This window comes from Pollicipes pollicipes, unplaced genomic scaffold (genome assembly GCF_011947565.3).
Source record: "Pollicipes pollicipes isolate AB1234 unplaced genomic scaffold, Ppol_2.1 Scaffold_3087;HRSCAF=3621_pilon_pilon_pilon, whole genome shotgun sequence".
Lineage (NCBI taxonomy): Eukaryota > Metazoa > Arthropoda > Thecostraca > Pollicipedomorpha > Pollicipedidae > Pollicipes > Pollicipes pollicipes.
Window position 1 is genome coordinate 3,353,645 of NW_023596225.1, and position 11,351 is coordinate 3,364,995.

Consider the following 11,351-nt stretch of genomic DNA (forward strand, 5'->3'; position numbering starts at 1 on the left):
TGATATGTAGCGTTTTGGCTTGATTCCATTGTTTGGCAGTCCAATCATAATATCTTCCAGCGCTCTAATTCCCTACATAATTTAGAGCTCTACTAATTTTAGCTCGGGTTATGGAGATGAATCTTTAAGAGGTGAGGACGAAAACGACCAATGCCTGTCGACATACAAAAGAATGTTGGAGAGTTCATCAGCTTTATAGAAGATGACCTTCGCGTGATGCATAGTCCCTGCGCATCTGCACGGACTAATCGATAATATAGGCACGAATATTTCTCCTGGGAATTCTTTTTTTTAAACAACCGCGTTCTCCACGCTCGAGATCTCGCACCATCCCACTGACTCGCGCCGCTGCCACCAGCCACCTCCTCCATACCCGAGATCTCGCACCATCCCACTGACTCGCGCCGCTGCCACCAGCCACCTCCTCCATACCCGAGATCTCGTACCATCCCACTGACTCGCGCCGCTACCACCAGCCACCCCTCCACATCCGAGATCTCGCACCATCCCACTGACTCGCGCCGCTGCCACCAGCCACCCCTCCAGGCTCGAGATCTCGCACCATCCCACTGACTCGCACCGCTGCCACCAGCCACCTCCACACCCGAGGTCTCGCACCATCCCACTGACTCGCACCGCTGCCACCAGCCACCTCCTTTGCACTTGAAATCGACATCTACCCACGTCCACGCATAGCAGTAAGCTGTCTCGCGGGCCGTATGCTGTGACGGCTGTATTAGTTAGAGGGAGTGCGTCCAGTCTTTTTGGTTTTCCAAAAGGACACGCCTGCAGGTATTTCCGGCAAGCTATTGATGTTACCGGCGATGGAATGTCTATCGAGGCTTTTTACGATAATATCTCAATGAAATTATTGCTATCATTCATGGTTTCGATGCCTGCATGCGTTGGACGGGCACAAACACAGCTCTTCTAGGATACGAATTGTACCAATCAGCGGGACGGAAACAATCAATGTGTGAATGGCGCACCCAAGAGAAACTAATTATACACGGAACTTCCTGTTTCCATAGTCTTTTAACCATAGGCCATAGGTCATTTGTTTAATGACAAGTTCCCTTACTTCACCGGTGGCAAATAACATCACATAGCACCAGTGATGGGAGAAAACGACACGTGTTTCTCTCATCAGAGAAAAGACGCGACTGCGAAGAGTTTGTCGTCGTTTTGAGCATGTCTAAGTCGATGGTATATAATTATATGGTATGAAAAAGTCTATGGTGTCATGATTTGCATTGATTTGGAATATTATTGTTTTTAATGGAAGTTGTGTATTCAACTTAAAGTGTGACTTGGTTTCAACTTCAATGTGCATATACATATACAGCCATTTCCCTCTGCACTTGACTCTTTTTCCTTGCACTCTTTTTCTGGTTTTATCTCTCCTTGCACTTCACAGTTTGCGAATCTCCCAGGTTGTACAATAATGAATATGACTGGTAGTTGGTGATTACCAGTGAAGTTAAAGGAAGTGTCTCACATTTGTATGGGGTTTTGAACTGAAATAGCCATATTGAAGACCTTTCGATGTAGCTAACGGCCATGCCCTTTTTAGTACTCAAAACCTTTATATATATATATATATATATATATATATATATATATATATATATATATATATATACAGATCCTGAGCTTAAAGGCCGCAAAGATGCGGAAACATAATTATGAGAGATTATTTTCCAAGGTCACCTTGGAACGCACGACGTCATAATAACGTCATTTAAATCCTGCTATTGCATTGCTCATGCGCCGATAAATCCTAGAGGCCAGTTCTTCCCATGAGCTCGGCCTGTTTAGCATAACCAGTCATCATGCTATTACATACATGAATTTCTGGCACCAGACTGGCCTTCGCATGCAAACAACGGATTGCGAGTCTTTCGAAATCATGGTCATGAGCGGATCGGAAATTGTCCTGACATTTGACGGCATCAATGACCTTGCAGGTCACTGGTCAATAGGTCACCGGTCAATAGTGAACTTGCAGGTCACTAGTAAGGCTGTTCTCTGGGTTGCGACGTCCAATCCTATGACCACTTCTTGCATCGGCGAAATGGGCCCATTGGTCCTAGATGATAAGAAGGAGTGAGGCAAGCAATGAGCCCACAGCTTCTCCTGGGTGACTGGAGAGGCTCCGGTCAATGCTGGGTTCAATCACGGACTATTACAGATAAGAGGTTTGCCAGCTCTGGCTGGTCGACGATGTGCTGGCCGAGAGCCAGGTATCGCTGTCGTTACACAGCCATCCAGGAGGATGTACTGCTAGCTCACCTTATTACAGCGGCAAACCCTTGGGACATTGAACATGTCCGTTGGGCTGTCTGACCCCGCGTCTCGTGTGCCAGACCAACAGCGCACTCAGCTGTGGCACACCGCCGGGCGGATGCCTTGTTGTACATTTTGCGTAGTAGGTGTAGGTGGATGACTGTCAGATCAAGTATAATGTGCATGCATCTGAAATGCATATAATGGGCGAACTTTATGTACAGTTTCCGCGCAGCGATGAAATCACACCATCTCGCAGACTGCAGTCATGAGTAAGCTTTTGCTTAGAATTCATTGGATCAAGGTAAACATCGACCGTGAAGATGTTGATGTTTTGTGTTTCTTGTAGGCATCCCAATATCATCTTTTCGTACCTTATACATTATTTAGGCAATCTTACCAGGTCCGATGGCTGGGGATGGGGGGAGGGTGAGAATCGCGGCGCGTTTGTGTCCGCCTGCTCGCTGCACCAGTGACCAGTGTCCGTCGCGCGGATGGGGGCGGAGGGGGGGGGGGGGTCGCGGCGCGTTTGTGTCCGCCTGCCCGCTGCACCAGTGACCAGTGTCCGCCGTGCGGATGGGGCGGGGGGCGGGGGGTTGCGGCGGTGTTTGTATACGTTACTCGCTGCACCAGTGACCGGTGCCCGCCGGGTGGATGGAGGGGGGGGGGGGCGTGTTTGTGTCCGCTGCTTGTCGTTCCAGTGACCGGTGTCCGTTCGCGCTGTTGGCAGGGTGCCAACGAGGACGCCGGCCGCGTCGGACTGGTGATCGTGGTGACCGGCCTGGTCGGCTCGATCCTCTGCGGCGTCTGGCTGGACAAAACGCACCGCTTCAAGTAGGTGACGCTCGTTTGCCCGCTCCCGGCAGCGCGGGCAGTGCATGGTCCGTGGGACTCTGCCGAAGCTGTCGGAAGAGCGTGCCGCTCTGTCCATACGGCGTGCGTCCAGGGAGAAATATAGTGCTCGGTGAACTATGCCTCAGGGCTGGCTTCGCTTTTGCTTGCATATTTTCGTTGGTTGGTTGGAGTGAGGCAGGCAAAACGGTCAAATGTCACTGGTTGCCGGTTTTTAAACGTCATCTAAACGGTTTGCTTTGAGGTGGATTTAGAACTGCCCTCCACTTGTCACGGCCATGGCCCCAATACTCAGTTCTCTTTGCAATTTGCGAGTTGATTTATAAAAGGACGTCAAGTGAGGGTGTTAATTTGTTTTAAGTTGTGGTGATGTTAGAATACGAGTTTAATTGTTGCTGCTTGAATACAACCAGAAATATGACGTTAATTATTATGGTCGCCGGCATGCTGTCATATTGTTGTAAGTGCTAGTGCTACAGTAGTGTGGCACGCCATGTCACGCACTAAACTTTTGCACGCAACTATATTGTAACGGTCAAACAACTCTGCCGGGCACCTCATGGAACCCTATGTAACAATTTTGTGTTAAAACGAATAATCTCATATGAATGAATAATAATCTCATAAAGGGGTGAATTAGGATGGCCCACAGCGCCTGGCTATTATGGATCGATACTGGTTGGGCCGTAAACCTTTCAAGGTACACCATTAACTAGTGTTATGCACCATGCTCACGCACTATCTTTGCGATAGCATCCACATACGTGGGTCCGCCATTCCCACGTACCACTATGGCGGTCGGAAATTTGTTTAACACTTTCGTTCTGGCCTCAATCCTTCCGTAAAACTGCAGCAGCGGTGTCCTCCACGTGAAGTGGTCTCGGTAGCCGCCGCTCCTGAAGTGATGCTCCGACCGATGGCATCCTGTGTTATATTTTTAGACCACGTGACATCATTCTCCGACGTTGCTTGTAGAGATTTATTGAACTGTCTACTCGAGGTACCACCATACATTTTCACGCATCAATCGTAAGAGCCAGTGTGGGGCTATGCTGCCATCTTGTGGCAAAATGTAAAATCTAAAGTACCTGTCGTAGTATAAGGCAAACACGGCTAAAACATGTCAGATCGCACATTCGACTGAGCATTTCTGAGCTGGCCTTCTGCGCACAGCATGCTGAAGACAAAGAGGTTTCGAAATATTGTGATATTTTGCCCCGTAGTATGAACAACGTTAGGTCTCTCCCCATCAGGCATGAAACGTTTACAATCCCCCTGGGGTAAAATGTTCTTTGGCCATTCCCTCCAAGCTCTTTGGCCTAATTGTATTAAGCTGCTTTATTGTATTTGAGTCTGATCAGAAGATAGCTCCGTCTTTATCGTATTTGAGTCTGATCGGAAGATAGCTACGTCTGTCGAAAACGCGCCTCTTTAATATGCATTCAGTGATCTAATTGCTGTTATTTACCTGGTCATGGTTGCACAATTCTCGTTTGAACGTAGCTTGTAATCAAATGGTCTTGCACAATTCTCGTTTGAACGTAGCTTGTAATCAAATGGTCTTGCGACTATTTGCTTTTCCAATTGCTTCACTCGCACTGGATCTGCATCATCCATCTGAGGTCAGTAACCGTGGGACAGTTCCGTGCTGTGGGGCACACATATAAAGCGGGGATGATAATCCCATCGCACAGGAAAATTAGCTCTAAACACCCCTGATTACTCGCTCAAAGCAGATCTGGAAGCTTTCAATCGGCTAAACAAATGCTGCAACTTGTCCTGGCTGTGTAAAGTGATAGAAAAATCGAGCGTACCGAAAAACAGTTCTAATTTTTCGGCAACGAAATCAAGTTCTGACTTCTGAAAGCGATTTGTACCCCAATAAGACCCAACTTCCTGAAGGAGGACAGTTATATGTGTTTTCTTTGGCCCTTACATCATAGGCTGAAACGCTGTCATAATCGAAGCATTGCAATGAAGAGCGTATTTTTGCAAAGTAAATTGGGAGGGGGGCTGAACCTTGAGAACTATGAAACCTATCACTGAAATTTGCCAACAAACGGGCTTTCCCCGGATTTGGCCCGCCTTTCTGTCAAAGTTGGAGAGCCTGGAGTCCATGCTGAGGGAACGCCCAACTGAATGGGAAGCAATATCCTTAACCGCAGTACGATGCTTCCCCTCCCCACTAAACACACACCCATTTGGGCCGTGTCGCGACTTAAACCTCATATAATTATTACGTCACATAGATACCGTTTCTAGCAGAAAACAAATACCAGATTAACGAGAAGTACATGCCGCATTTATCCACACATTTGTCCAAACACCTATTTTTCGGTAGACCCGAGCCGTTTTAGAGGCATTGTGGGAAGGACACTAAAAGATGCGCATGTTGCAAAACAAATGAGAGGACCTTAATTCAAGTTATAGTGTGAAAAGTTTGCCATAAGTTGGAGAGACAGATCACACTGTACACAAAGATCTTAGGTTGCTCTTGACCTCACTGCACCCTAGTAAGTGGGGAGTTAAGGAACAGTGTGAACTTCCCGTAACTTTGCAAACTGAATTGATCAGCCATCCCATTATACGCTCAGCTTCTTGTGCGAATCACTCAATCACACACGAATCAATCAATCGGTGGCTCAGTGGTGTCATTTCGTGGGCAGAAGCCAACAAAAGCTTTGAGGCTCTAGTCATGAACCTCTAGCAGATGTGAACCACACCCTGAATTTCCTATTTCGACCGCTATTCACCATCGTCCTTCTAGCTCCCGTCTGCGCAAGATCCCATATCCCAGCACGCCTCGTCAGGTGCAGATCCGCCCGCTGAGCCGACGGGGTACAGTCTGGAGACAGTGTAGGATGTGGCCTGGGGGCAGTGCAGAGTACGGCCTGGAGGCAGTGCAGGGTACGGCCTGGAGACAGGGCAGAGTACGGCCAGGAGACAGGATAGAGTACGGCCTGGAGACAGGGCAGAGTACGGCCTGGAGACAGGGCAGAGTACGGCCTGGAGACAGGGCAGAGTACGGCCAGGAGACAGGAAAGAGTACGGCCTGGAGACAGGGCAGAGTACGGCCTGGAGACAGGGCAGAGTACGGCCTGGAGGCAGTGCAGACTACGGCCTGGAGGCAGTGCAGAGTACGGCCTGGAGACAGGATAGAGTACGGCCTGGAGACTGGGAAGAGTACGGGCTGGAGACTGGGCAGAGTAGGGCCTGGAGACAGGGCAGAGTACGGCCTGAGTCGTGTCGGCTGCCTTGCTTCTGTGGTTATGTGCAACTGGTTGTATGGTTGGGTATGCACTTTATTTCACCTGAATTATCTTTATTTATCCCTCTTTCGCTGATGTAGTTCGGAAGTGGTGAGGACAGGCCAAAGGAGTCCCAACTAAATCCAACTAGACTACGGATCTAGGGTAGCTTGTGACGTCATTGTTTATGTCGTCGGTTTTGTGAGCCTCAGCATATCAACCAGCTTGCCCCTCTCCTTGACTCTCTGAATGGCCGACAGGACAACCTAAACTTTTCACTACCACAGCCACCATAACGCAAGTTAGTTGTCGTGGCTGCACGGTAGTTGTCAATCCTATGGTGGATATGAAACGGAATGTTTTGCATTGCAGCAGCATTCTGGCCTTGACGAAAACCATCTGCTGACATTAACAATGTGATAGCTGGAGGTGACTGATGTGCTGTTTTCCGCAGGATCACGACGGTGGTCGTGTACATCCTGAGCGTGGCCGGCTTGTTTGCCTTCACGTTCACGCTGCCTTTGGGCTACATCAGTCTTGTGTACGTCACCGCCGGTCTCCTGGGCTTCTTCATGACCGGCTACCTACCTTTGGGCTTCGAGTTTGCTGCTGAGATCACATACCCTGAACCGGAAGCTACCACTTCCGGCCTGTTGAACGCCTCGGCGCAGATCTTCGGCATCATATTAACCATCGCCGGTGGCGCCCTCTTGACCGAGTACGTGGGACGAACAGAGAAAAAGCATTGAAGTATTCCGCTAACCTAAATGTGCTTTAGATGATACGTGTACACTCCTGCCTTTAGCCAGGAGAGGTTTTCATTTATTTTTTTGAGTGTATATATATATTTATATATAATACTCTTTTTCTCAGTTCTAGGGTGTCCCTAATGTGTGTCAATCGGCTGCTCCAAATCGAAACAAAGAGCCAGGAACCTCGCTATTGCATTACGTGCTAGAGGCAATCTGAAGCTTCTACGTGGGGCACAACTTTGACTGATTGTTGTCGCCTCTCCGGCCAGCTATGACGAGAGAGCCGCCAATCTCTGCTTCGCGGCCGCGCTGGTGCTGGGGGCCCTGCTGACTGCCGTCATCAGGGAGGACCTGCGACGTCAGCAAGCTCACAGCAACCACCGAGCCGAGACCCAGATCCAGACAAGCCAGCTGTGACGGCGCCTGGGTCACCACCGGCGACTCCACGCCAGCCACCGAGACCGAGACCCAGACCCAGACCAGCCAGCTGTGACGGCGCCTGGGTCACCACCGGCGGTCCCACGCCAGCCACCGAGCCGAGACCCAGACCCAGACCAGCCAGCTGTGACGGCGCCTGGGTCACCACCGGCGGTCCCACGCCAGCCACCGAGCCGAGACCCAGACCCAGACCAGCCAGCTGTGACGGCGCCTGGGTCACCACCGGCGGCCCCATGCCAGCCACCGAGCCGAGACCCAGGCCCAGACCAGCCAGCTGTGACGGCGCCTGGGTCACCACCGGCGGCCCCACGCCAGCCACCGAGCCGAGACCCAGACCAGCCAGCTGTGACGGCGCCTGGGTCACCACCGGCGGCCCCACGCCAGCCACCGAGCCGAGACCCAGACCCAGACCAGCCAGCTGTGACGGCGTCTGGGTCACCACCGGCGACTCCACGCCAGCCACCGAGCCGAGACCCAGACCCAGACCAGCCAGCTGTGACGGCGTCTGGGTCACCACCGGCGACTCCACGACAGCCACCGAGATCCAGACCCAGACCCAGACCAGCCAGCTGTGACGGCGCCTGGGTCACCACCGGCGACCCCACGCCAGCCACCGAGCCGAGACCCAGACCCAGACCAGCCAGCTGTGACGGCGTCTGGGTCACCACCGGCGACTCCACGCCAGCCACCGAGACCCAGACCCAGACCCAGACCAGCCAGCTGTGACGGCGCCTGGGTCACCACCGGCGGCCCCACGCCAGCCACTGAGCCGAGACCCAGACCCAGACCAGCCAGCTGTGACGGCGTCTGGGTCACCACCGGCGACTCCACGACAGCCACCGAGATCCAGACCCAGACCCAGACCAGCCAGCTGTGACGGCGCCTGGGTCACCACCGGCGGCCCCATGCCAGTCAATGAGCCGAGACCCAGACCCACAGGCAGTCACTCGCGGCGCGCTGTGGCCACTGTGTCTGAACCTGGCAACAGCTGGGGTGGTCTCGTCGTGGCACAGGGCACCAGACTGGAGCCTGCAGATACAACGAATTCCATAATTGTACATTAGTATGCTTTCATGGCAAACTAAACTGTCAGCAGGATTGTATCACTCCAAACGCTCCATACGCAGAGTCTATGGTAAAACAGATACTTTGAAGTTGACAATAAGCCTTTGTTTGTTTCTGCGCTGCACTTGGAAAATAGCAAAAATGTGGTGGCTTGGCATGGCACGGCACATTAGTCAACCGGCTGCGGTTGACTAATAACCGGCTGGAAAATAGCAAAAATGTGGTGGCTTGGCACGGCACGGCACATTAGTCAACCATTGGCGGCTGCAACGGCGGTTTTCGAACGCAGAGACACGGCAATTTGATTATCAGCACCTTACGCATACAGTTCCACGAGAATGGTGACGCGTTCTTAGGCAGCGCACGAATTGTGCTATAGCGAGAGAAGTGAAAAATATTGAGGTGCTCATGACCTCGCCTGATATGTCAGAAGTAGATGTCAAAAAAGTGTCGTGCAGACAGTTATATAGAGCTTTGCTGCCTGCCGTTGTCAAGCGAGGTGTTAGATTAATTGGGAGCAAGAATGTCGTTGCCATAAGAATGTACAAAAATGGAATGCGAACTTTGATCTTCCCTGCAAGTGCACAGCCTCTACAAGATACATACATTACAATATAGAATACTAAAGAAGTGCATGCGTACCCAAAAGATCTTGCACAACAGGCGAGTAGTGAGTTGCGGCACGGCAAGTTCTGTTCACGGCTGGACACCCTTGCGAATTTCCTGGCGCACTGCGACACAGTCGAGCAATTCTGCGAGAACCTTCTCGATTTTAGCGCCGGATCGGCCGAAAGCTGACAGACCACGTGCTGAACACACTATCTCTTGATGCATCGGGGCTCCCACCGTGCTAAACTATGCAATGTTCTTTGCGAAACAGCTTGTTGCGGATAGAAGAAAAAAACTAAATAACGGTGGCGAGACACCAATGCCTGACTTTAAAGTAAGGACTGTGAATCGGTAGCAAGTGGACAAGTGAGCGACAATTAAGCAAAATAAACTCAGCAGATTTAGTCGTAGAGGAGATGTGTTGGAGCGGCATGTCACGTTGAGGATTTAACTTGCTTGGTTTTGCCAGGGATGGTACAAAGGAGCATCATGAGTGTGTGGTGAACATGGATGTACCAGCAGACGACTGTTCGTAACGAACAACATCGCGATGTGTTGGTCAGAGGTGCAATTTATCGTACTCAAGGTTGCGTATGAAATAAATGGAGACAACATGGCAAAAGTGTGTGCATTGAATTTCAGCTTTTGTCTTTCTGTCAAGCATAGCATATTCGTGTGCTGTTTTCCATCTGTATTCTTTTCGTAACCTGGTTTGGTGCATGCGTGCGTCCGGTATGCATTTAAGGATATATTTTTAGAAAAGTTGCTGTTGTTAGTTGCGCGCTGTTTTTTGTTAACAATTATATATGGCAATGCCAGCGCTTGCATTCTCCCCCGGGTGCGCCCAGGCGTTTTAAAACAGTCCGAGGAAATTAAGGCGCAAACAACTGTGCATAAAATCTAGTACAAAACTACGGAAATATATGCTGATCTTTTATACCTCTTCAATTCTATACTCGGCTCCCATTAAGAACGTTTATATTTGACACAACAGGGTGCCGAGTAGCTGATTGAAACATCTTCAAATAGTGAGCGATACTCATGTTAAAACATTGCGTAGCAGACTAGAAGTACTGAGGATCCACTTCACCTAATCACATCCCTTCGCGTTTGGGCCAAAAGATTCATTCAGCTTTTGTCTGTAGTTTATAAGCCCTTTCACACAGCCTTTAAATCGTGTGACCTTTCTAGCCTTTTTCAGTTCTAAATACATGTAAGCAGCCCATCAATATTTGCATCCTAATGCAACCACTGACGACTCTATGGTGAAGTGCAATGAATGCGTGCTAAGATCACGTGTGAACAATTTTATGCATTTGTTGTGAACGGGTAGTCAAAGTATAATACATCGCACACACCCAGTCTAGAAGTCTGAGTCCTACGAACTGACATATCATGCTAATGTGAAGTGCGATGTTTGAATGTTGTCGGAGCTCGGAGCGAGTCGGAGCCTCCTACAAGTTCACCAATGGCACAGCTGATGTACGGCGCTCTTCGGAACTGATTCATAGTCGTAGGGTATAGAAATGACGTGATGTTAACCAATAAGAAACGAGTGCGACATTGTCCGATGGTCGCCTGAACCAATCAAAAAGTGGGGATCGCCTTGCGATCCCAGAACTGTCTGATACAGCTGGTGGGTAGTGAGACGCTGAACGCGGCTTTTTAAAGGAAGTATCGGATAGCATTTCGGAAGCTAGGCATACCTCAGGCCTCATACCTCCGATGGAACGCCTGGAACAAGGTCAGTGAGCTTTTTCCCAGGAGGTTTAGATGTCTTTTAGTGCTTTCTTCGTCCTAGAAAATTTTGAGGATTCTAGAAAAGTAATGCCTTGAGGCATCTGGAGGTTTCTATAGTTCCGGAGATATCTACCGCCAAGCAATATAGCCTTGTTGCATTGCAGCGTGAGGTCCTCTCGATGAAATTTGGAGTAAATATTAACAATTTTTGTCGTTGTCATTGGTCAAAACGAACATAACATGAGTGCAAATCGTAACACACATTATGAAAACCTTACAGTCAGTACACATCCACAAAGGTTATGTAAAACACTCATGACTCTTCTTTCATTAAAGTACCTATCTAGATAGCATCATGAAT

The 11,351-nt window shown here is 49.8% G+C and overlaps 2 protein-coding genes across 2 annotated transcripts in view; one reads left to right on the forward strand and one right to left on the reverse strand.

The window, feature by feature from the left end:
• LOC119114941 (dipeptidyl peptidase 4) overlaps positions 1–449 on the reverse strand; it is a 5,841-nt gene extending 5,392 nt beyond the window's left edge. The window contains exon 1 of the mRNA XM_037238996.1: positions 341–449. Within this exon, the coding sequence (XP_037094891.1) occupies positions 341–449 (109 nt within the window). The remainder of the gene's footprint in view (positions 1–340) is intronic.
• A 2,245-nt stretch (positions 450–2,694) lies between these two features.
• On the forward strand, positions 2,695–7,673 carry LOC119114942 (feline leukemia virus subgroup C receptor-related protein 1-like). The gene is made up of 4 exons (XM_037238997.1): positions 2,695–2,715; positions 3,017–3,120; positions 6,841–7,104; positions 7,408–7,673. The coding sequence occupies exons 1-4, from the start codon at positions 2,695–2,697 to the stop codon at positions 7,553–7,555; spliced, it is 537 nt and encodes a 178-aa protein (XP_037094892.1). The 3' UTR covers positions 7,556–7,673.
• The last annotated feature ends 3,678 nt before the right edge of the window (positions 7,674–11,351 follow it).